Source organism: Ranitomeya variabilis, chromosome 1 (assembly GCF_051348905.1).
Source record: "Ranitomeya variabilis isolate aRanVar5 chromosome 1, aRanVar5.hap1, whole genome shotgun sequence".
NCBI lineage: Eukaryota > Metazoa > Chordata > Amphibia > Anura > Dendrobatidae > Ranitomeya > Ranitomeya variabilis.
In genome coordinates, this window is record NC_135232.1 from 15,391,317 (window position 1) to 15,418,205 (window position 26,889).

General features: G+C 46.1%; 2 protein-coding genes across 5 annotated transcripts in view; both read left to right on the forward strand.

Annotated features, from left to right (window-relative positions):
• The window catches only part of LOC143793538 (uncharacterized), a 379,060-nt gene that overhangs the window by 252,877 nt on the left and 99,294 nt on the right, over window positions 1–26,889 (forward strand). The gene's annotated exons all lie outside the window — the stretch shown is intronic.
• The window catches only part of LOC143793515 (uncharacterized), a 185,528-nt gene that overhangs the window by 139,168 nt on the left and 19,471 nt on the right, over window positions 1–26,889 (forward strand). For 2 of the 4 annotated variants that reach the window (XM_077280549.1, XM_077280551.1), the window contains exons 2-4: window positions 19,954–20,100; window positions 20,417–20,596; window positions 21,379–21,502. In XM_077280549.1, coding sequence (XP_077136664.1) covers window positions 20,011–20,100; window positions 20,417–20,596; window positions 21,379–21,502 — 394 coding nt within the window. In that variant the 5' untranslated portion in view covers window positions 19,954–20,010. Of the gene's footprint in view, window positions 1–12,266; window positions 12,453–19,953; window positions 20,101–20,416; window positions 20,597–21,378; window positions 21,503–26,889 lie in introns of those variants that run through there. The other 2 variants (XM_077280548.1, XM_077280550.1) reach the window with 2 other exon arrangements.

Below are 26,889 nucleotides of genomic sequence, written 5' to 3' on the forward strand. Positions count from 1 at the left end.
TTAATGGAGCACACTCGGACTGGGTCGCGGTTAGCAGTGGGGTACCACAGGGGTCAGTATTGGGCCTTCTTTTTAACATATTTATTAATGATCTTGTAGGGGGCATACAAAGTAGAATTTCAATATTTGCAGATGACACTAAACTCTGCAGGGTAATCAATACAGGGGAGGACAATTTTATATTACAGGATGATTTATGTAACCTAGAAGCTTGGTCTGATAAATGGCAAATGAGCTTTAATGGGGATAAATGTAAGGTCATGCACTTGTGTAGAAGTAATAAGATGTATAACTATGTGCTTAATTCTAAAACTCTGGGCAAAACTGTCAATGAAAAAGACCTGGGTGTATGGGTGGATGACAAACTCATATTCAGTGGCCAGTGTCAGGCAGCTGCTGCAAAGGCAAATAAAATAATGGGATGCATTAAAAGAGGCATAGATGCTCATGAGGAGAACATCATTTTACCTCTATACAAGTCACTAGTTTGACCACACTTAGAATACTGTGCACAGTTCTGGTCTCCGGTGTATAAGAAAGACATAGCTGAACTAGAGCGGGTGCAGAGAAGAGCGACCAAGGTTATTAGAGGACTGGGGGGTCTGCAATACCAGGATAGGTTATTACACTTGGGGCTGTTTAGTTTGAAAAAACGAAGGCTAAGGGGTGATCTTATGTTAATGTATAAATATATGAGGGGACAGTACAAAGACCTTTCTGATGATCTTTGTAATCATAGACCGGTGACAGGGACAAGGGGGCATCCTCTACGTCTGGAGGAAAGAAGGTTTAAGCATAATAACAGATGCGGGTTCTTTACTGTAAGAGCAGTTAGACTATGGAACTCTCTGCCGTATGATGTTGTAATGAGTAGTGTTGAGCGAATTTTACTTTTTTAGGATCAAGTCGGGGATCGACCGAAACTCGAAACCCAATGCAAGTCAATGGGGAATAATAATCCTCCTCCTCCTCTTTTCATTGCCTCACTCCTTCTTTAGTTTTCATCGCCTCACTCCTTCTCTAGTTTTCATCGCCTCACTCCTTCTTTAGTTTTGAATGATTTACAGCTATTAGCCAGCCTGAGTACATGTGGGGGTTGTCTGGTTGCTACGGAACCCCCACATGTACTCGCAGGTCACCCGAGCGTGCTGAGGAAACTAATACTCACTAATCAGCATTTTCCTGTGTCTAACGTTGCTGCACGCCTCTTCTAAGTCACCTGATGGCTGCCTGGGCTCTATGTGACAATATAAGTCTATGGAGCGTGAGGATGAGGCGCACAATGAGGATCCATAGGCTTACATTGTAAAGAGACGTCCAGGTCTCATTAAGCATAGCGTGAGCCGGCGTCTGAAGAGTGAAGGCATCGCTCCGAGGAGAAGCCGAGCGGTGCTGGATAACGGAGAACACGGCGCTCGGTGAGTATATTAACACAGTGACACTACTCTCACATCTACATCGAGGTTCATTCACCGGCGGGATCCCTTCCCCTCTCCCCCTCCCTGCATGGGTAGGCATATTTTACACTTTTCTGCAGCTGTGACATGGGTTATTTTATATAAATAGTTGGTGCACTTGCCTTAGACCTCTTGTTGAGCTGTGATACAGCAGCCATTCTTCCTCTTTCCATGCGATGACCGCTAGCCACATGGTGCTTACTGTCTATAATTGCTTACATGATTATTTCCATCAGCGTTTTGGGGGGTGGTGAGGTTGAGGGTTTATATTTTTTTCCCCCTTTCTTATGTAATGTTGTGGAATACGTGCTATGATTATTGCTGTCCTGTTTTTAAAGTTTTGTATAAATAAAGATTCTCTTACATATATTCGTACTTCATGCTCCTGGTCCTCCTCTTTTTTGGTATTCAGTGTTTGGAGCGATGATTTAAATAATCTGGGGTATTACTATATATTTACTAGCACTTTTTCCCAGATTGTCTTGCTATGTATACGGGTTTCCGATTATTAATAATATATACAGGATTCCATAACACTGTCACATGGGGCTGAAAGGTGGTGGCCATACATTATATGGGAAAAACCTGGTGACGGGATCCCTTTAAGTATGCTGACATCCCCTATCTATATATATAATTGTCTAAGGGTTTTTCCGTCTGTCTGTCTGTCTGTCTTTCTGTCTGTCTGTCTGTCTGTCCTGGAAATCCCACATCTCTGATTGGTCGAGGCCTCCAGGCCTCGACCAATCAGCGAAGGGCACAGTATCGACGTAGATGTCATAATGGTTGCCATGGCGACGATGATGTCATAAAGGTTGCCTCGACCAATCAGCGACGGGCACAGTCTGACGCGAATTCTGGAATCATCATTGTCCATATACTACGGGGACATGCATATTCTAGAATACCCGATGCGTTAGAATCGGGCCACAGTCTAGTATACAATATGAGTCCACACACAGCCCCCCATATGCAATATGAGCCTCCACATAACCTCTCTATCTACAGTATGAGTTGTCGCACAGCCTCTTATATACAATGTGATCCCCACAAGTCCCCCTATACTCAGCATAAGCCCTCACATAGCCTCTCTATATACAGTATGAGACCCTATATACAGTATGAGTCCCAACATAGCCCCTGAAACACAGTATGAGCCTCCACATAACCCCTTGTAGATTGTGAGCCTTCGCGGGCAGGGTCCTCTCTCCTCCTGTACCAGTTATGACTTGTATTGTTTAAGATTATTGTACTTGTTTTTATTATGTATACCCCTCCCTACATGTAAAGCGCCATGGAATAAATGGCATAATAACAATAAATAATAATAACAATAACCTCTCTATCTACAGTATGAGTTGTCACACAGCCTCTTATATACAGTGTGAGCCCCACAAGTCCCCCTATATTCAGCATGAGCCCTCACGTAACCTCTCTATATACAGTATGAGCCCCTATATACAGTATGAGTCCCAACATAGCCCCCTAAACACAATATGAGCCTCCACATAACCTCTCTATGTACAGTACGAACAGCCATATAGCCCCTTATATACAGTGTGATCCCCCACATGGTCCACTATACTCAGCATGAGCCCTCACATAGCTTCTCTATGTACTGTATGAGTCCCTATATACAGTATGAGCCCTCACATATTCTCCTATATTCAGTATGAGTCCTCACATAGCCTCTCTATATACAGTATGAACCCTCACATATTCTCCTATATTAAGTATGAGTCCTCACATAGCCTCTCTATATACAGTATGAACCCTCACATAGCCTCTCTATATACAGTTTGAGCCCTCACATTCTCCTATATTTAGTATGAGTCCTCACATAGCCTCTCTATACAGAGTATGAACCCTCACGTAGCCTCTCTATGTACAGTATGAGCCCTCACATAGCCTCTCTATGTACAGTATGAGCCCTCACATAGCCTCCTATATACAGTATAAGTCCTCACATAGCCTCCTATATACAGTATGAGCCCTCACATAGCCTCTCTATGTACAGTATGAGCCCTCACATAGCCTCTATGTACAGTATGAGCCCTCACATAGCCTCCTATATACAGTATAAGTCCTCACATAGCCTCCTATATACAGTATGAGCCCTCACATAGCCTCTCTATGTACAGTATAAGTCCTCACATAGCCTCCTATATACAGTATGAGCCCTCACATAGCCTCTCTATGTACAGTATGAGCCCTCACATAGCCTCTATGTACAGTATGAGCCCTCACATAGCCTCTCTATATACAGTATGAGCCCTCCCATAGCCTCTCTATGTACAGTATAAGCCCTCACATAGCCTCCTATATACAGTATGAGCCCTCACATAGCCTCCCCTATACAGTATGAGCCCTCACATAGCCTCCTATATACAGTATAAGTCCTCACATAGCCTCCTATATCTAGGCATACATCCTATAAACATAAGTGAGCATCCTCATCTTGCTCCCGTTCCCCTAGAGTCTTTACACAGCAGACGCTTTGAAGTGACATCATCACGTCTGCTGCCTCAGTTGCACATATTGATTGGTGGAAGAAGTTGTTGGCGGCTCTTTGCTCCACCAATGTATTGTGTTGAAACAATTTACGGCACTCCTTGTTGTGAGATAAGGTGCCCAAATAGGGTTTCAACCCATAGATAATGCAATAGAAATACTTGGCACTCAGGAAGTTGCAGTGAAAGAAAGCAAATTTCATTTTGCAATCCTTATTGATGTTTCAGTCCTACATACGGGCTTTCATCAGAACTGACCCGCTCTTGAGATAAGGATGTTTATACCGCGTGTAGCAGCGCGTGGTATTGCGCCATTAGCTAGTGACGAGCGTCGCATTACAACGCGCTGCTAAATATCCTTATCTTAAAAGGCAGTCAGTTCTGATGAAAGCCCGTATGTATGACCGAAACGACAAGAATAAGAAGGATTGCCAAATATAATTTGCTTTCTTCACTGCAACTTCCTGAGTGCCAAGTATTTCTATTGCATGCTCCACCAATGTATTCACCGCTGTTTGCATCCTGAGGGATGCAGGCCTGGGAGGGCACAGTGCAGCCCCTGGGCCACCATCTTCAGCCCTTACATTTTGCCCAAGTCTAGTGTATAATATTCTGTGACTACAGACATGAGTCATCTGATGCCTGTAACCCAATTTATTACATCCCAGTCATACAATAATCTGTGTCCTGAAGTCCTATACTATGTGCACATGCCTGCAGTGTTCTATACCCTGATTATACCTGGACCTCACATTAGAGTTGATGGAACTCTATATGATAGATCTGGAGCAAGGCTCAGGAGCAGTCAGTGCAGGATTTCTGTATACTGGGGTCTCAAACAAAAAAGGCAGCACACTGTAGCGCCAAAACTTGCATATATGAAAAGTGGAAATTGAATTGCATTACTGCACTATAAATATGAAAAATTGAGAAAGTTTAGCGCATAAATTGGCCAATTCATGTGTACCTGGTAGCCATGATAAGGTATTTCTCATATACCAGGGCCTAGCAATGCCTTTCCTCACTTAGATTAAAGTCTTCATCTGTAGGGGAACTTGAATCCTCTGTTAGACTAAAATCTATATCTGTGTGGAGGGGTAGTGGTCCTGCTGTGATTAAAAACACCTGTGGCTAAAAGGAGGGATGCTCAGTCAGAAGGCTAATGAATACAAATTTCAAAAAACTGACCGTCACGTCCAAACATAGACTAAGTGTGAACAGGTGCCGAACCTAGAGTCAACAACTCGTATACACTCAAGCAAAAAAGGCAGCACACTGTAGCACCAAAACTTGCAAATATGCAAGATATACATTTTAGTCTAACAGAGGATTCATGTTCCCATACAGATGAAGACTTTATTCTAAGTGTGGAAAGGCACTGCTAGGCCCTGGTATACGAGAAATGCCTTATCATGGCTACCAGGTACACACGAATTGGCCTATTTATGCGCTAAACTTTCTCAATTTTTCATATTTCTAGTGCAGTAATGTAATTCAATTTCCATTTTTCATATTTGCAAGTTTTGGCGCTACAATGTGCTGCCTTTTTTGTTTGAGTGTATATGAGTTGGTCTAGGTTCAGCACCTGTTCACACTTAGTCTATGTTTGTATGTGATGGTCAGTTTTTTGAAATTTGTATACTGGGGTCTGACCCTGGCTCATGAGCAGTCAGTGCAGGATGTCTGTATAGTGGGGTCTGACCCTGACTGTGTTATTGCTGCAGCTTGCAGGGTGACCCTGGAGCCAATGACTCCACTGACAGCGGGACCTGAGCTGCATGAAAGGTCAGACGGGTGTTGGGTGCAATAAATCCTCACCCTCACTGTGCCTCAGAGTGACTGCAGACACAAGATGCAGGATCCTGCCCGGTCCTTGATCTCCTGCCCCCTGCAGACCTCTTCTCTCCAGCTGCTCTCCAGTCCTCCATGAGGAAGCATCCCGTCCAGCATGCAGCTGAGGTGAGGTCAGAAGACACGGCCACACAGTATGGGCATGGCTACAATTCAGAGATGGCCTGCAGGCACTTGTACACGATTGAAGTACAGTGCCACTAGCCATCTTCTGGGCAGCAGGAACTGAGCCGGGGGGGCTGCATCTATATAAAACAGAAAAAAGTCACACAGAGCCGTGATACAAGTGGTGACTGACATCTATGGACACCAGGCTAAAACTGAGCAGCACAGGGAGGGGAGAGATCGGTATGTGGAGCCCCCTGGTGGCCGGGTGTAACCCTGCAGTCCTGTGTCCTCACCATTATTCATGGGAGAAAGAGCTTTATGTACAAATGGGTACAAATTCCCTCTGCTTGCTGTCTGCTGCGTTACCATCTAGAAACATATTTTAATGTGCCTGCTTAATTATTGGTATAATTCATTTGCTGCATTGTACTTAATTCTCACTGTTGCATATCCTGACTGGGATCAGTGTAGATGTTATCTGGTGGAAGGTGCTATAGCAAATAGATGTAGGCAGGCCCAATGTCTTTGATCATCTAACCACCCACTGGTGTGCTGGCCCCAGCTGCCAAATTATCCCCAACCAGTTCCCGCAATCCACCTCTCCTGAGCCTGTATTGTGGTCTATAAGGGTATGTGTCCACGTTCAGGAAACGCTGCGTTTTTGACGCAGCGCTGAGCCGCAGCGTCAAAAACGCAGCGTCCAGATGTTACAGCATAGTGAAGGGGATTTAATAAAATCCCATCTCCACTGTGCAGGAAAAAACGCATGCGTTTTTTCCCGCAAAAACGCACATGCGGTGCGTTTTTTCAGAACGCAGCATGTTGCTACAATGAGCAAAACACGCAGGAACACCGCAGGTGACCTACCAGTGACCTCAGGTGCATTTTTGGTCAGGATTTTACCTGCAGAAAATCCTGACCAAGGCCTGAAGCAAACCTGAACGTGGACACATACCCTTATTGTAGAAACATCCTTAGGGATGCACGCATGTGGGGGTGCACGCAAGCATCCCCGAAGCAAAGCATCCCAGAAGATAAGCATCGAGATAAAGCAGTTATTCCATGGCGGTTAGTTAGAGCAGGAGTCAGGTAACCCACACTTTGCTCTCCCTTCTATCCTTGCGCTTTATTCCTATCCTCCTATGCTCCCTTGCAATCCATTCACCGCCCCATCCCCCCTCCATCACGACTCATATACATCAGCTCCTCTCTCCTCCCCTCTCCCATGTACAGCTCCCATGCACTTCTCACCTTCCTGAAAAACCTCTGCCCATCTTGCCCAAAAACACTGCACAAAAAAACTTTGTACAATTCCAATACTTACTTTCTCTTTATTCTCCTACTTCTTATTTCGGGGGACATCTCCCCCAACCCTGGTCCACCATCCACCAACCTCAACCCCTACCCTACCTCACATCGAAACCTTACTTACCTTACTAATATTAGTTGCACTCCTTCATCTCCTGCTTTTAATTGTGCCCTTTGGAATCCACGGTCTGTATGTAACAAGCTTCCGTTCCTATACAATTACTTTCTGAACAACTCTCTTAATCTGTTGGCCCTCACGGAAACCTGGATTCAGGATTCTGACACTGTCTCCGCTTCTGCCATTTCCCATGGTGGCCTACAATTCTCCCATTCCCCAAGACCCACAAACAGATAGGGTGGTGTAGTCGGCATACTCCTGTCCCCACAGTGCACTTTCCAGGTTATCCCCCCAGTTCCATCACTCTCATTCCCTTCTTTTGAGGTCCACACCATCAGGCTCTTCCATCCCCTCTCACTCAGAGTAGCGGTCATATACCGGCCCCCAGGCTCACCCACCCACTTCCTGGACCATTTCTCTGCCTGGCTGCCGCACTTCATGTCCTCTGAACTACTAACCCTTATCCTGGGACACATCAGCATCCCCATTAACAACCCCACTTCCACATCTGCATCCCAGCTTCTATCACTAACCACTTCTCTAGGCCTCTAACTGCTCTCAACCTCTGAAACAAAGACGATAACACCCTTGACCTGGTTTTATCCAGCTCTGTTCAATCTCCTACCTAGATAACTAACCGCTTCCCGTCTCTGACCACAACATTCTGTCCTTCACGCTCACAATCCCTCGCCCACCAAAGCACACTCCTACCTACCACACATTCAGAAATCTACATGCTATCAACCCTCACACACTTTCAGACTCCCTACACTCTGTCCTGATCTGGCTGTACATCACTACAATGACACTCTTACAAGCACCCTTGACCACGTTGTGCCCCTCACCCTCAGAACCTCCGAACACAGAGTGAAACAGCCCTGGATCACATCGCAAACTCGATTTCTCCATCGATGCTCTAGGTGTGCTGAATGTGTATGGAGGAAAACTCGCACACCAGAAGATTTCATACACTTCAAATGTTAAGGACTTATAACTCTGCCCTTCACATCGCCAACAGAACTACTTCACCATCCTGATCCCACTATCCAACAACCCCAAGAAACTTTTTGACACCTTTCACTCCCTCCTCGGGCCAAAAGCACAAGCCCCTATCACAGACATTTGTGCTGATGACCTGGCCTCCCACTTTATAGAGAAAATAGACAATATCGGTCAGGAAATCAGGCTCCCGGCCACCAAGTGCAGTGACTCCCATCCCTCCCTTCATCTCCCCTAGCTCACTCTCCACATTCGATCCCATCACAGAAGAAGTAGTCTCCAGGCTCCTCTCTTCTTCTTGTCCGACTACATGCACCACCGACCCCATTCCCTCACATCTACTCCAGTCTCTCTCTGCAGTCATCACAAATAATCTAACTATAATCTTTAATCTCTCCCTCTCAGGCATTTTCCCCTCCTCCTTTAAACACTCTATCAATACTCAATTACTAAAGAAACCCGCCCTCGACCCATCCTGCACAAATAAGGACAGACCAATCAGCAATCTCCCCTTCATCTCTAAACTCCTGGAGTGCCTAGTCTACTCCAGCCTTACCCGTTACCTCCCCATTCATTCCCTCCTAGACCCTTCACAGTCCGGCTTCCGCCCCCTACATTCGACAGAAACTGCACTCATCAAGGTGACCAATGACCTTCTGACAGCAAAAAGTAACGGTGACCACTCTCTGCTCATACTTCTCGACCTTTCTGCAGCTTTCGACAATGTTGACCACCCTCTCCTACTCTCTAGGCTCCAGTCACTAGGCATTAAGGACACTGCTCTCTCCTGGTTCTCCTTCTGCCTTTCTGACCGCTCCTTCAGTGTTCTGTTCTCTGGATCCACTTCATCTCCTCTTCCTCTCACTGTCGGGGTACCTCAGGGCTCAGTCCTTGGCCCCCTTCTCTTCTCCCTCTACACGGCCCCAATTGGACAGACCATCAGCAGATTTGGCTTTCAGTACCATCTTTACGCTGATGACACACAACTATACACGTCAGCCCCTGACCTTACCCCCGCTGTACTACAGAACACCACTGACTGTCTGTCCGCAGTCTCCAACATCATGTCCGCTCTCTATCTGAAACTCAACCTCTCCAAAACTGAACTTCTTCTCCTCCCGCCTTCTACTAACCTCCCTAAATCTGACATTTCCCTCTCCGTGGGTGGCACCATAATAACACCCCGGCAGCAGGCGCTCTGTCTGGGTGTTATGTTTGACTCCGATCTCTCCTTCACCTCCCATATACAATCTCTTGCCCGCTCGTGCTGCTTACACCTAAAGAACATCTCTAGAATCCGCCCTTTTCTCACCATGGAAACAAAACCCCCTCACTGTCGCCCTGATCCACTCCCACCTGGACTACTGCAATGCTCTATTAATTGGCCTCCCCCTCCCTCGACTTTCCCCTCTCCAGTCCATCCTTAATGCAGCAGCCAGGGTCGTCCATCTGGCTAATCGGTATTCAGACGTGTCCGCTCTTTGCCAGTCGTTACACTGGCTACCCATTCATTACAGGATACAATTCAAAGTACTTGTTCTCACCCACAGTGCGGCACCCCCTTACATCTCCTCCCTCATTTCTGTCTATTGGCCTAACCGACTGCTGAGCTCTGCAAATGACTTTCGACTAGCTTCTGCACTAATGCGTTCCTCCCGACTCCAAGACTTCTCCCGCGCTGCCCCAATCCTCTGGAATGTTCTACCCCAAGATATTAGGACCATCCACAATTTGCATAGTTTTACGCGCTTGCTCAAAACAAATTTGTTCAGGGCGAATAAACACATATCTGCCAGATATATTACTGGTAGAACACAGAGGCTTGGGCAAACATAGATAAAAATGTGTATTTTTATTGACAATTACATAAAATCATACATAAAACAAGACAAGGAAGTTTCATGAAAGTATAACTGATGGTGACAAAAATTTGTAAGAATTAAGAGATACGAAGGGTATAATATCAAAGAAGGTTCCAAAAATGTTATATATATGTATGTCAATGACTATACCCCTTTAAACCCATTAAATAAAGTGCATCATGCAATAAACCATTTCTGGGGTAAAACAAGGGGGTAGCCTGAACTAATTAGAATATGAACCTAACTATACTTACTATGTATAGACTGCTGTTACTATATATACTACTGCATATAACCTGGTACAATGTAAAAATAAAGTGCAAAAGTGCTATGCAAATATAAGTACCATATAAACTAACCACAGCTCACAAGGTGCATAGTGCTGTGCAAATGTAAACACCACTAATAGACTGGCAGCAGCTCACATAGAGATGGAATATAAAGCACAATTATAAATGAAAAAATCAAAACATACCCTAGCGTATGAATTCTATTACTTACATCAGTGATATCATCAGTGACCCTGACAGCGCCGTTTCGCCATACTGGCTTCCTCAAATGGGGGTGTATCAATGTATAAATTTGTTCAGAGCGGCCTACCACGTTAACTAATCAGTCATTTTATGTTTGTGTGTAGCCCATTCACTACTTCTATCCACCCCCCACCCCCTGAAGATGGCCGGACCATCATTGTAAGTACATCATTGTAAATCCACACCTCACCTCATTGTAGACTGTAAGCTCTCACGAGCAGGGTCGTCTTATTTTGCTTTAATTATTGTATTGTTAACGTTGTTACTTATGACTGTTTGTTTGAAACTATTAAACTGTAAAGCGCTGCGGAATATGTTGGCGCCATATAAATAAAGATTATTATTATTAAACAGGAAGAGTCCTGTCCGTCATAGGAGCACATCCCACACAGGGAACTCCACACTCCCCCGCGCAGCCCACTGGAAGTGACATCACACATTACCCTGGCAGCGCCATGTAACAGCAGCCCCATGCAAAAACCAGGACCTGCAGCCCTACGTAACAGACGACGCCCTCTCCAGATTTCATATTTTATGGTTTGCTGGCTGAGGGGCTGTCTGTGGGACTGGGGGAGTTACTGCGGAGGGTAAGGGTCTGTGCACACATTGCGGATTTGATGCTGCGGATCTGCAGCAGTTTTCCATGCGTTTTCCAGTAGCATGTTAACCTATGGAAAACCAAATCCGCTGTGCACATGCTGCGGAAAATTCCGTGCGGAAACGCTGCGGTTTATTTTCTGCAGCATGTCAATTCTTTGTGCGGCTTCCGCAGTGTTGTACCCCTGTACCATTATAGGAATCCACATAAAAACTGCACTAAATCTGCAACGTGCACACACCCTAAGGGTACGTGTCCACGGTCAGTAAACGCTGCGTGTTTGACGCTGCGCCGAGCTGCAGTGTCAAACACGCAGCGTCCAGATGTTCCAGCATAGTGGAGGGGATTTTAGGAAATCCCGTCTCCACTATGCGTGGAAACCCGCATCAGTCTTCCCTGCGACTCCGGACATGCTGCGCGTCTTTTCAGATCGCAGCATGTCTGTACACCTTGCGGGGACGCTGCGTCCCTGCAAGGCATATCACAGGGCGCTATGGGAGAGAGCGATCATCCCGGATGTGAAGAGTTAAGACTTCCGGCATGATCGCGTCCCATTAAGGGGGCGGGGCTTAGCGCTGAGCGGCTTCGCCGCTGCGGCGATACCGCCGGCCATCCTGACCATGGACACATACCCTAAGGGTATGTGTCCACGTTCAGGATTGCATCAGGATTTGGTCAGGATTTTCCATCAGTATTTGTAGCCAAAACCAGGAGTGGGTGATAAATGCAGAAGTGGTGCATATGTTTCTGTTAGACTTTTCCTCTAATTGTTCCACTCCTGGTTTTGGCTACAAATACTGATGTAAAATACTGACCAAATCCTGATGCAATCCTGACCGTGGACACATACCCTAGACAGCACATCCTGGTCTGCCAGCATCACCTGTGCACTGCAGAAAGAGGCCCCGCCCCTTCACGTGACATGCAAGGTCACATGGACATGATGGCACCACAGGTCCTTCAGCTCTTCTCTCCTGAGCCCCGCCCCCTGATCGCATGACGGTGACGTCACCACAGGTCCTTCCGCTCTCAGTGCAGCAGCTCTGTCCTGGTTGTGTGCAGCTCGTGTTCTCTGGTGTCAGCCAGCAGCAGATTTCCCGCCATTCCGGTGAGATTACAGGAGGGTTTGGTGGAGTTTTGGTGCTTGTGGTAAATCTGTGAGAGGAGAGTGTCATGTCCCACGACTTGAGAAATCATTTAATGTTTGCATTGCTTGTGTTCTATCCTTCTTTCTAGACAGAAGTTTGCTTTTCCCTGTATTTTGTCCCAACTCTCTCACTGTAGTCCTGTGATGTATGTTTGTTCACGCCCTTATTCTCCATTTTGTCATCATTCCTCCATCTGTATGCATCCTACTACATGTCCTCTGTTGAATATTCCTTTTTATCTGCTACTTTCATCATAATACAAGAGTTTCAGTTAAAGCAATCCTCTTTTCCTGGAGTCTTCTTACATGAGAACGTGGCTGAGTTAAGCTATCTGATAAATCGGTATGAACGTGAGTACAGGTCAATACGGAAGTGCCCAAAAGAATAGGTCTATCCAGGCACCACTGCGTTCTACATACCCATGAGTCAGAATAGTAAAAAGGAATAACCTGCCTTCAGAGACAGTAACTCAAGGTCTGTGCTGAACCTCAGTGGAAAAGGACATTTCCCAGATACACAGTAACCCAGTTCCCAGCCAGACCCCAGCGTGCATAAAAGCACACACTGCAGATAAACAGTGAGAAGTATAACCCTCATCATCCACTCTTCCTGCCTGCAAGCAAATCATGTCTGAAGCGAGGTATACAATGTCCCTACCAGACTTACAAACACAGGACAGAGACCTAGATCCCCATCCACCAGCTAGTGAAAGGGGAAAACGTACAGTTAAACCTACATGGAAAGTCATGGAGAATTTAGAGACTGAAAAATGTGTTGTATATAGTGATGTGTCTTCACTATGGGAGAAAGTGCTGAGTCACATAGACACCGTAAGGGACTGCACCGTACGGGACATTAAAACCAAGATAGAGGCTAAAATTGCACGGACACCAGATGCATCATCTCGCTCATCCAAATCGTCTAAGCACTCAAAACGCTCATCTAGGTCAAGTTCATCAAAATATTCCACTCTCAGCCAGCAGCTTATAAGGGCACGTGCTAAGGCAGAAACGTCTAAGATACAAGCAGCCTTTGCGCAAAGGAGAGCAGATATGGACGCAGCCACAGCACAAAAGAGAGCAGAAATGGATGCAGCACAAAGGAGAGCAGACATGGATGCGGATGCAGCACGCAAGGAAGCTCTGGAGAAGGAATGTGAGCACGCAACAGCCATGGCGGAGTTAAGGATCCTGGAGCGAGCTATCAGTGGGAGTCAAAGAGACAGCATCAGTTTGTGTGAAGTGGAGGCAGAGGACCCTATTGAACGCACAAGAGACTACGTGCTAAGCCAAAATGGCGAACCGCAGATCATCACTAACACTCCTGATGGCGTTCATGCTTCTCCAGGGCACCAGGATGCCGATCCACTTACAGAACCCTACACTCAAGGTCAGTACAATGCTCCCAAACTTGAACTTCCTTCGTATTCCGGTATGCGCCAAGACCCTGCATCTCATCAAACTCCACAGGCTATTATCTACACGCAACCCAATATACCGGCAGGTCATTATACTCTCGACAACCGCATAGTGCCAGCTCCGCATGTAGCAGAGACTATACCCACCAAACCGGTTGCTGGACTAAATGCATATGCCACTCCATACTTACCCACGTTTCAAGGCCAAGACGTCTCCACTCCTATGTACAACACCGCTCAGCCCACATTCGTGCATCCTAAGTCAGAAAGAACAGACATGTCCGACTTCGCAAGGTACATGATTCGCCGCGAACTTACTAAAACCGGTCTCACAAGGTTTGATGACCAACCTGAAAATTACAGAGGTTGGAAAAATGCCTTTAGAACCGTAACTAGTGACCTCGGCATCACTGCTGCCGAAGAGCTGGACCTGCTAATCAGATGGCTAGGACCACAATCCACAGAGCGTGTCAAGAGACTCAGGTCTGTACATATCAGTAATCCAATGGCTGGTCTCATGGCTGCATGGGAAAGACTAGAGAAAAACTTTGGCAGTCCAGAAGCCATAGAGGATGCACTGTTCAAGCGTCTACAGAGTTTTCCAAAGATATCAAGCAAGGACAGTTCAAAGTTCCTAGAGCTCAGTGACTTGCTGTTAGAGCTCCAGCTGGCCAAGGCAGACACCCACCTACCTGGCCTCAGCTATCTGGGTAAATCCCATTATCTCCAAGCTACCATACAACGTACAAGAAAGGTGGACTACACTAGGGTCAAAATACAAGAAAGACCATCAAGTGTCGTTTCCTCCGTTCTCCTACTTCTGTGAGTTTATAAAAGATGTGGCAGAGCGCAAGAACGACCCAAGCTTTTCCTATGAAGAATACAGTGGCCCAGCTTCACCTCCTTCTAAATACGTGAGCGCACGCTCGAATGATAGAAACCGCAGGGGTCCAGTGTCAGTGAAGAAGACGGATATTCTTCCCTTACCAACATCACCTCCAGACAAGAGTAACAAAGGTGAAAAGATAGAGAACCCAAATCGTGAGTGTCCCATCCACAAGAAGCCACATCCCTTAAAAAAGTGCATCGGCTTCAGGAAGAAACCGCTCCTAGAACGCAAGGAGCTTCTAAAGAAGTTCGGGGTATGCTACAGATGTTGTGCTTCTACTGAACACCTTGCTAAAGACTGTAAAACTACAATTAAGTGCATGGAGTGTGACAGTGAGGACCACGTACAAGCACTCCACCCATTCCGTCCTGACTCTACACTTACTCCTTCCCCCACCACGAGCCATGGCGGGGAGGACGCAGCTCAAACTGCAAGCCATACCACAATATCTTCTTCATGCACAGAAGTCTGCGGAGAAGACCTCTGGGACAAGTCCTGTGCGAAGATTTGCCTGGTGAACGTATATCCCAACGGTCACCCAGAGAAAGCCGTGAAGGTGTACGTCCTTCTGGATGATCAGAGCAACCGATCACTTGCAAGGTCAGAACTCTTTGATATGTTTAACTTAAAGGGAAATGCCTACCCTTACACCTTAGGTACCTGCAGTGGTGTTACAGAGGTTTATGGGAGAAGGGCCAGTGGTCTTACAGCGACATCTCTCGAGAACACCGTCGAGATACCGTTACCTACACTGGTCGAGTGCAACCAGATTCCATCCAATCGAGAAGAGATCCCAACGCCAGAGGCTGCTCTTCATCACCAACATCTCAAGGGGATAGCAAACAAGATACCAGCCCTCAACAACAGTGCAGATATCCTGATTCTGCTAGGCAGAGACATCCTCCGGCTGCACAAGGTGCGTCAGCAAATTAACGGACCACACGATGCACCATTTGCCCAACGCTTAGATCTAGGCTGGGTAATCATAGGCAATGTTTGCATACATAAGATGAAGAGACCTAACAACATCTCCTCTTACAAAACACACATCTTGTCAAATGGTCGCAGCACTCATTTCCAACCATGCCCACATCACTACTGGGTGAAAGAGAAAGTGAGCAACACCAAGTGGCAACAGGAATCCTTCAACGACATGAACACACTCCAGTCCTGGGAAGAAAACCTCGGGTCATCAGTGTTCGATTCCACAAGTAATGACAACAAGTTGGCACCCACAAGAGAAGATAAAGAATTTATAAAGGTTATGGATAAAGAATTTGTTCAAGACGACTCCAACAGTTGGGTAGCTCCTTTACCCTTTCGTTTCCCAAGAGTGAGGTTGCCGAACAACCTGCAGCAAGCAACTGCAAGGTTCTCATCCTTAAAGCGTACCCTAAAGAGGAAACCAGAGATGGAGAAGCATTTCATTGACTTTATGCAGAACATCTTTGACAGAAATCATGCTGAACCTGCGCCACCACTGAGGGAGGGAGAAGAATGTTGGTATCTTCCATCCTTTGGTGTCTATCACCCTCGCAAGCCTAACCAGATCAGAGTGGTGTTTGACTCCAGTGCTCAGTTTGAAGGCCTCTCTCTCAATAACCTGCTCCTAACTGGGCCCAAGCAACAAACTACCAAAAAAATGGTGCAAGAAAATGTCCAAAATGTACAAAAATCTTTATTAAATAAATATAAAAGATATAACAACAAGGAATGCAGAAATGGTGGATAAAAGATGCAGGTAACATGTACCGTATGTCTGGAGATAAATGGCACCTCACCACAAGTCAGCAGACAGGCAGAGCATAACATAATTTGCTTACTGCTACATTTTTAGGACTCAATAAGTATGCCATAAATGGAACACAAAAAAAAAAAAAAAAAATTTGTGAACCAGCCAGTACGTATCACATGATATAAGTATACAATGTAAACTAAAGGAGTCCTACCAGCTGCTGTCCTGGGGAGAGCGCATCCACTCCAGACCCACCCCAACGCGCGTTTCGGCGATGTCCTTCCTCAGGTGACGCCCCCTGAGGAAGGACATCGCCGAAACGCGCGTTGGGGTGGGTCTGGAGTGGATGCGCTCTCCCCAGGACAGCAGCTGGTAGGACTCCTTTAGTTTACATTGTATACTTATATCATGTGATACGTACTGGCTGGTTCACAAATTTTTTTTTTTTTTTTTTTTTTGTGTTCCATTTATGGCATACTTATTGAGTCCTAAAAATGTAGCAGTAAGCAAATTATGTTATGCTCTGCCTGTCTGCTGACTTGTGGTGAGGTGCCATTTATCTCCAGACATACGGTACATGTTACCTGCATCTTTTATCCACCATTTCTGCATTCCTTGTTGTTATATCTTTTATATTTATTTAATAAAGATTTTTGTACATTTTGGACATTTTCTTGCACCATTTTTTTGGTAGTTTGTTGCTTTAGCAATTGGTGTGTCCCTAGACATTCATTATACAGGCACTTGTTACCTCTTATATACAATATCTTATGCCATCATGATAGGAGGTTTTACTAGGTTGTGCTGTATTTGTTTTCCTTGTTTGTATCCTAACTGGGCCCAACCTGAACAACAGCCTCCTTGGAGTATTGATCCGCTTCAGACAAGAACCTGTTGCCATAATGGCCGACATTCAGCAGATGTTTCATTGCTTCATTGTGAAAGAAGACAACAGAAACTATCTTAGGTTCCTATGGCACAAAGACAACAATGTCAACAATCAGGTCATAGACTACCGGATGAAGGTCCATGTCTTCGGCAACAGTCCCTCACCTGCTGTGGCGATCTATGGACTGAGACGGACAGCCCAGGAAGATGAGAGAGAGTACGGTTCCGATGCTCGGCAATTTGTAGAGCAGAACTTCTACGTGGACGATGGGCTCAAGTCCTTGCCCACAAGTGAAGATGCAATTGACCTACTCTCCAGGACACAGGAAATGCTATCCACAACAAACCTCAGACTCCACAAGATTATCTCTAACAGTCAAGAGGTAATGAACGCGTTTCCATCTGAAGACCATGCCACAAACCTAAAGGACCTCAACTTGGGTTCTGATGTTCCTCCAACACAGCGCAGCCTTGGTCTACTGTGGGATATCAAACGGGACACCTTCACTTTCCAAGTGTCACCCTATGACAAACCCTTTACCAAACGAGGAGTCCTATCTGTCATAAATAGCATCTATGATCCTCTCGGGTTTGTAGCACCCATCACTATTCAAGGCCAGATACTGTTAAGACAGCTTACGGCCGAGAACACGGATTGGGACACCCCGCTCCCAACTCAGAAACAGCAAAGGTGGGAGGCGTGGAAGAAGTCTCTGAAGTTCTTAGAGCAACTCCGGTCCGACTGCGGCACAAACTTTGTAGGAGCCTGCAAGGAACTGCAGTTTGACAACTTCTTGTTCGACAATGGATGCACTTGGGTATTCAACCCTCCACACTCTTCACACATGGGTGGATCTTGGGAACGCATGATTGGTGTTGCACGAAGGATCCTCGACTCCATGTTGCTGGACCATAAACTTCCCCTTACTCATGAAGTTCTGGTCACCTTCCTCGCAGAAGTGTCAGCCATAATAAATGCTAGACCTTTGGTTCCAGTATCATTCGACCCTGATGCTCCAACGATACTTACTCCAGCTACACTCCTTACACAGAAGATTGGAGCCGCTACAGTCCCACCAGGGAATTTCGATAACAAGGACATTTACAAACGTCAGTGGAGACAAGTTCAACACCTGGCTAATGTGTTTTGGCATCGCTGGAAGACCGAATATTTACACTTGCTTCAAAACCGTCACAAATGGCAGACGCCCAGTCCCAATCTCCAAGAAGGAGACCTTGTTCTCTTAAAGGACAAAGAGGCTCATCGTAATGACTGGCCAATGGGACTTATCACCAAGGTCCTACCCGGTGAGGACGGAAAGACTCGTAAGGTAGAAGTTAAGGTGACAAAAGGGGGCTCTACCCGAACCTTCTTCCGCCCGGTCACTGAACTCATGCTGCTTCTACGAAAGGAGGACATCACATGAACTGAACATGCTCCTGGACGTTGTTCACGGCGGGGAGCATTCCTCCTCATTCCCCAGTTTATTGAATGTTGACATTTTCCATTGGATTGAACCCTTAACATTCCCATTGGATTCTGGGTTGGTGGAAGAGTTTGCATGTTTGCGGCTTCCCCAATCTGAAGATGGGTTTTATATACTTGAACTTATCTTTCGGTGTGATCTACGGGTCAACAACGAGTTGGACTTAAAAATCTTTTATGTTTATTATTGCATGCATGTTTTCTTCCTCTTGTTTTTTCAGGTTCGAACGACTTCGAAAAATTACGGACATCGTGAAATCCAAGGATTTCAGACGGGGAGTGTCATGTCCCACGACTTGAGAAATCATTTAATGTTTGCATTGCTTGTGTTCTATCCTTCTTTCTAGACAGAAGTTTGCTTTTCCCTGTATTTTGTCCCAACTCTCTCACTGTAGTCCTGTGATGTATGTTTGTTCACGCCCTTATTCTCCATTTTGTCATCATCCCCATATCTGTATGCATCCTATTACATGTCCTCTGTTGAATATTCCTTTTTACCTGCTACTTTCATCATAATACAAGAGTTTCAGTTAAAGCAACCCTCTTTTCCTGGAGTCTTCTTACATGAGAAGGTGGCTGAGTTAAGCTATCTGATAAATCGGTATGAACGTGAGTACAGGTCAATACGGAAGTGCCCAAAAGAATAGGTCTATCCAGGCACCACTGCGTTCTACATACCCATGAGTCAGAATAGAGAGTGTGGGGTGAGATCAGAGCTGTTCCTGTGGAGGCTCCTGCTCCATGTGACTGCGGCTCCTCAGTGTTGGGGACGGGCAGCATTGTATGGGGGATGTGCAGCGTCTGCTCCTCATCTCACGGCCCCCACTGGGGGTGTAGTTACCACGGTGACCGTCCTCTGCTGGCGGTGTAGTTACCACGGTGACCGTCCTCCTCCTACGAGGCTGATGATGAGCGGTCAGATCGGCGGAGGAGGCCGCGGTGGAGGTTTGTGGCTTTTCCTCCTGATAAATGTTGATATTTGGCAGAATTTAGTGATTGTCGTTCTCTCGTCCCCTGTGATTTCCATCTTCTCCTCCATCATGAAGACGCCGGCAGGACGAGATCCCTCCAGCTGATCCAGTGTTCATCCCTCCTCCTCCTGAATGACCCCGAGGATGGACGAGGACAGGGATGAGACCACCAGAAGATTATTCCACTTGGCCCTGGAGATCGTCTCCCTGCTGAGCGGAGAGGTAACTCCTCTACATTTCTATCAGCTTTATTGTGTTCTGTGACAAGTCCGACATCGGGAGGAGGAAATCCAGAACAGAGAGAAGGATTCTTTACTGTAAGAGCAGTGATTCTGTGGAGCTCTCTGCCCGGAGGAGTTGTCATGGGGATCCCCTATAAGAGCTGTAGAGGGGCCGGGATGTCTGTCCGGGGGGGAATAATATTCCCGGTTATGGCCCCAGATTACTGGAGACGGTTATTGATCCCGGGATTTCTACTGATTGTCAGATCTGGAGTCGGGAAGGAATTTTCTCCCTAAGTGTCTCTCTCCATACACAGGATTACACAATAGTGAGGAAGACACCGGGGGACGGTGTGACTCCCATCATCCATCTCCAGGAGTCAGGAGGGCGGAGCCCGGGCCTCATCACAGAGCCTCCCCCGCACTCCCTGCTACATGAGAGGAACAAGAAGATCCTGGAGCTCAGCAACAAGATGATTGAGCTGCTGAGCGGAGAGGTGACTGCCGGGACATTATACAGGACTGGAGGATTCTGGGTGATGACCGGAGAGGTGACTGCTGGGACATTATACAGCACTGGAGGATTCTGGGTGATGAGCGGAGAGGTGACTGCTGGGACATTTATACAGCACTGGAGGATTCTGGGTGATGAGCGGAAAGGTGACTGCTGGGACATTATACAGCACTGGAGGGTTCTGGGTGATGACCGGAGAGGTGACTGCTGGGACATTATACAGCACTGGAGGATTCTGGGTGATGAGCGGAGAGGTGACTGCTGGGACATTATACAGCACTGGAGGATTCTGGGTGATGAGCGGAAAGGTGACTGCTGGGACATTATACAGCACTGGAGGGTTCTGGGTGATGACCGGAGAGGTGACTGCTGGGACATTATACAGGACGACAGTGAAGGATTCTGGGTGATGAGCAGAGAGGTGACTGCTGGGACATTATACAGGAGGACAGTGAAGGATTCTGGGTGATGAGCGGAGAGGTGACTGCTGGGACATTATACAGAACGGCAGTGGAGGATTGTGGGTGATGAGCGGAGAGGTGACTGCTGGGACATTATACAGCACTGGAGGATTCTGGGTGATGAGCGGAGAGGTGACTGCTGGGACATTATACAGCACTGGAGGATTCTGGGTGATGAGCAGAGAGGTGACTGCTGGGACATTATACAGCACTGGAGGATTCTGGGTGATGAGCAGAGAGGTGACTGCTGGGACATAATACAGCACTGTAGGATTCTGGGTGATGACGATGTGGCTGTTGTCAGGTTCCTATTAGGTGTCAGGACGTCGCTGTCTATCTCTCCATGGAGGAGTGGGAGTATCTAGAAGGACACCAGGATCGGTACCAGGACGTGATGATGGAGGAGCTCCGGCCTCTTACACCACGAGGTGAGAAGCGAGGCTCCTTGTTGGCTCCGGTGGATGTGATGACGTCTCTCCGGCGTCGTCCTATAATAGATGAGTTTTCTCCAGACTTGCTCTGGTTTTCTCTACATTTTCTCCCTCTGACAACAGCTTTCATTTCCCTGATTATTTTCTTCTGATCTGTGAGTCGCGGATTCTCTGCTTTTGTCATGTCTTCATTAGAGGTGGACGATCCTGAACATAGACTTCTCCTAGAAGTCCGTGTTACTGTTCAGGTTTCGGAGCCTGAACATAGCTTGATGAGTATGTACAACTAAGCCAATCAAAAAGCTTTTCCTGTGGAGGCACTTAAGGCCCCATCACAGCCACCTCAAGTATTGGCATGGCTGTGAATGGCCAGTGCACTGTGTAAAATATAAAAAAATGAGACTAGGGGTCTCCTATCTTTGATAACAAGCGCAGGTAAAGCAGACAGCTGGGGGCTGGTATTCTCAGGCTATGTGGCCATGGATATTTAGCCCTCCTCACCCAACATGTCTCGAGCAGACGTCTCTACACAGCCCATCCTACAACCTCACAGCTGGGAGCAGACATTTAACCCCTGAATGACCGGAGTTATTTTCGTGCTTTGTTTTCGTTTTTTGTTCCCTTCTCAGAGCCATACCTTTTTTATTTTTCTTCAAACTGGCCGTGTGAGGTCTTGTTTTTTGGGGGACGAGTTGTTCTTTTGAACGACACCATTGGTTTTAACATATTGAGTACTGGAAAACAGGAAAAAAATTCCAAGTGCAGTGAAATTGCAAAAAAAGCGCAATTCTAAAGTTGTTTTTTTTTTTTTTTACACCATGTTCACCAAATGCTAAAACTGATCTGCCATTATGATTCTCCAGGTTATTACGAGTGCACAGGTACCAAACAAGTATAGGTTCTTTTTTATTTAAGTGGTGAAAAAAAAATCCAAACTTTGGTTAAAAAATGGCCCCATTATGCGAGACCTGTAGCATCTCCATGTTTCATGATCTCTGGACGGGTGAGGGCTTATTTTTTGCATGCTGAGCTGACATTTTTAATGATACCATATTGGTGCATGTCACGATAATGTATAATATGATTTTTAGTTGTCCCTATTAGCACACATATCGTGCGCTCTGGCCCTCCTCTTTGTGTTTCTGCTTGCTGACGTGTGTGTGTGTGTGTGTAGAAGAGGTTTTATTGCTCTAGCTGTAAATTCCAGGCTCTTGGCAACTTACTCATCCCTCCTCCCATCTAGTACCAGCTGTAACTGGTCTAGTTTCTGTCAGAAGACATGAGGTTCTTTGTTCTATTACAATAAGATATTTGGCCACCGATTTGGGCTAGAAAAATAATAAGTATATATTGCTAACTTCCATCGGTAGATCTGTGAACCACTGTACCCACTAGCTGCTAAACGCAACTAGTAAAAAGTACGGATTTCTCCGGAACCGTGTGGAACAACTAGGACGAGTTTGGTATCAATAGAGATCTAATTTTAATACAAGATGGATGAGGTGTGTGTTATGACTCTGCCAGATTCTCGAGCGCAGATATGAGAGTTATAAGAATTGTTGGAGAAAACTGTTCAGCTGAGGAAAGGGGAGGGCGATGTTAACTCAACCCCTTTAGTGATGTCGCGAGGCTGCAGTTATAAGTTTCTGCACTTCACCCAGCATTCAGTCTTGCCTGAGGAGCTGTTGCTGCCAGACCTTCTCATGAATTGGGATATTTGGCTCTGCCTACCAGCAAGGTTTTGCCTGAAATGATCTGAGCACATGTGAGTTTTATCTTTCTTCTTTAATCCGTGTTATTTTATAATTGCTTTGTACATACATACTTTGTCTTATATTGTAACACTAGATGGTGGCCCGATTCTAACGCATCGGGTATTCTAGAATATGCTATTGCCCAGCCACGTAGTATATTGCCCAGTCACGTAGTATATTGCCTAGCCACGTAGTATATTGCCCAGCCACGTAGTATATTGCCCAGTCACGTAGTATATTGCCCAGCCCACGTAGTATATTGCCCAGCCCACGTAGTATATTGCCCAGCCCACGTAGTATATTGCCCAGCCCACGTAGTATATTGCCCAGCCCACGTAGTATACAGCACAGTCACGTAGTATATTGGCCAGTCACGTAGTATGCACCATATCCCTGTTAAAAAAAAGAATTAAAATAAAAAATAGTTACATACTCCGTTGGCGCCCGGATCGAAGCGGCCGGTTACCGATGCTCCTCGCGCCTCGGTCTGAAGAGTGCATTGCGGTCTCGCGAGATCGCTACGTCATCATCTCGCGAGATCGCTACGTCATCGTCTCGCGAGATCGCTACGTCATCATCTCGCGAGATCGCTACGTCATCGTCTCGCGAGATCGCTACGTCATCATCTCGCGAGATCGCTACGTCATCGTCTCGCGAGATCGCTACGTCATCATCTCGCGAGATCGCTACGTCATCATCTCGCGAGATCGCTACGTCATCATCTCGCGAGATCGCTACGTCATCATCTCGCGAGATCGCTACGTCATCATCTCGCGAGATCGCTACGTCATCATCTCGCGAGATCGCTACGTCATCATCTCGCGAGATCGCTACGTCATCATCTCGCGAGATCGCTACGTCATCATCTCGCGAGATCGCTACGTCATCATCTCGCGAGATCGCAGCATGGACCGGTTACCGGAGCGTCGCCAGCGGGAAAGGCCTGTTGTCGATCCGGGGGCCAACGAAGGGTGAATATGTAACTATTTTTTTATTTTTTTTTTATTTTTTTTAACATTAGATCGTTTTACTATTCATGCTGCATAGGCAGCATGAATAGTAAAAAGTTGATCACACAGGGTTAATAGCAGCGTTAACCGAGTGCGTTACACTGCGGTCAACGCTGCCATTAACCCTGTGTGAGCGCTGACTGGAGGGGAGTACGGAGCGGGCACTGACTGCGGGGAGGAAGGAGTGGCCATTTTTCCGCCGGACTGTGCCCGTCGCTGATTGGTCGTGGCTGTTTTGCCACGATCAATCAGCGACTTAAATTACATGACACAGAGGCCGCGACCAATGAATATCCGTGACAGATAGACAGAAGGACAGACGGAAGTGACTCTTAGACAATTATATAGTAGATCTTTATATACCTTTTTATAAACACTGCCTGAACTTTATGGAGTAAAATATTTAAAATACTAGCTTCGTTCTCCTGCTCTAAAACGTACCCTAAGTCTTCTGAAGGGAATTACGCTACTATTTTGGGTTAGCTTCGGACCCGTTAATCGAAGCTGGAGGCGGCATACCTACATGCGCTTTTGGGAGTCTTTGTAGCGACGGCGTCGTTGATAATTATTGTTCCTGCCTGAGTGGGAGTAGTTATATCGCCCTTGCTGCAGCGTGCCCAATAGCCAGCACAGAGCAGGCAGCCTTTCTGGCGACTAATTACCCTAGGTGCAGTACCTAATCTGACCTGAGGGTAAGGGGGGCGCCAGAGAGCTGCAAGTTTTCAAGCAGAACTGTAAAGCGGGATATACAGGTCCTTCTCAAAAAATTAGCATATAGTGTTAAATTTCATTATTTACCATAATGTAATGATTACAATTAAACTTTCATATATTATAGATTCATTATCCACCAACTGAAATTTGTCAGGTCTTTTATTGTTTTAATACTGATGATTTTGGCATACAAATCCTGATAACCCAAAAAACCTGTCTCAATAAATTAGCATATCAAGAAAAGGTTCTCTAAACGACCTATTACCCTAATCTTCTGAATCAACTAATTAACTCTAAACACATGCAAAAGATACCTGAGGCTTTTAAAAACTCCCTGCCTGGTTCATTACTCAAAACCCCCATCATGGGTAAGACTAGCGACCTGACAGATGTCAAGAAGGCCATCATTGACACCCTCAAGCAAGAGGGTAAGACCCAGAAAGAAATTTCTCAACAAATAGGCTGTTCCCACGCTGTACAACAAGAAGAGGTGACCGGACCCTGAGGAAGATTGTGGAGAAGGACCGATTCCAGACCTTGGGGAACCTGAGGAAGCAGTGGACTGAGTCTGGTGTGGAAACATCCAGAGCCACCGTGCACAGGCGTGTGCAGGAAATGGGCTACAGGTGCCGCATTCCCCAGGTAAAGCCACTTTTGAACCATAAACAGCGGCAGAAGCGCCTGACCTGGGCTACAGAGAAGCAGCACTGGACTGTTGCTAAGTGGTCCCAAGTACTTTTTTCTGATGAAAGCAAATTTTGCATGTCATTCGGAAATCAAGGTGCCAGAGTCTGGAGGAAGACTGGGGAGAAGGAAATGCCAAAATGCCTGAAGTCCAGTGTCAAGTACCCACAGTCAGTGATGGTGTGGGGTGCCATGTCAGCTGCTGGTGTTGGTCCACTGTGTTTCATCAAGGGCAGGGTCAATGCAGCTAGCTATCAGGAGATTTTGGAGCACTTCATGCTTCCCTCGGCTGAAATGCTTTATGGAGATGAAGATTTCATTTTTCAGCACGACCTGGCACCTGCTCACAGTGCCAAAACCACTGGTAAATGGTTTACTGACCATGGTATTACTGTGCTCAATTGGCCTGCCAACTCTCCTGACCTGAACCCCATAGAGAATCTGTGGGATATTGTGAAGAGAAAGTTGAGAGACACCAGACCCAACACTCTGGATGAGCTTAAGGCCGCTATTGAAGCATCCTGGGCCTCCATAACATCTCAGCAGTGTCACAGGCTGATTGCCTCCATGCCACGCCGCATTGAAGCAGTCATTTCTGCCAAAGGATTCCCGACCAAGTATTGAGTGCATAACTGAACATTATTATTTGATGGTTTTTTTGTTTGGTATTAAAAAACACTTTTATTTGATTGGTCGGGTGAAATATGCTAATTTATTGAGACAGGTTTTTTGGGTTATCAGGAGTTGTATGCCAAAATCATCAGTATTAAAACAATAAAAGACCTGACAAATTTCAGTTGGTGGATAATGAATCTATAATATATGAAAGTTTAATTGTAATCATTACATTATGGTAAATAATGAAATTTAACACTATATGCTAATTTTTTGAGAAGGACCTGTACATGAATCCTTGCAGTTCATGTTATATTGCAGAGCAGTGGGATAACTAAAATAAGCCCCTGCTGTAAATTGATAGGTTGGTAGCTTTGTTTGTGTTTTCATCACATTGGAGCAGTGGATGGATGACTAAGATAAGCCCCCTGCACAAGTGATAGCCGTGGGCTGGCCAAAGGTCACCCCGATCGTGACGTACTGTTGACAGTCGCGGTGTGAATCGTGACAGTGCAGATACGATCTTTTGATATCCCGTTATTGCAATGTCTCGGTGACAAAAAAAACGTAATTCTGGCATTTTGAATTTTTTTCTCGTTACGACGTT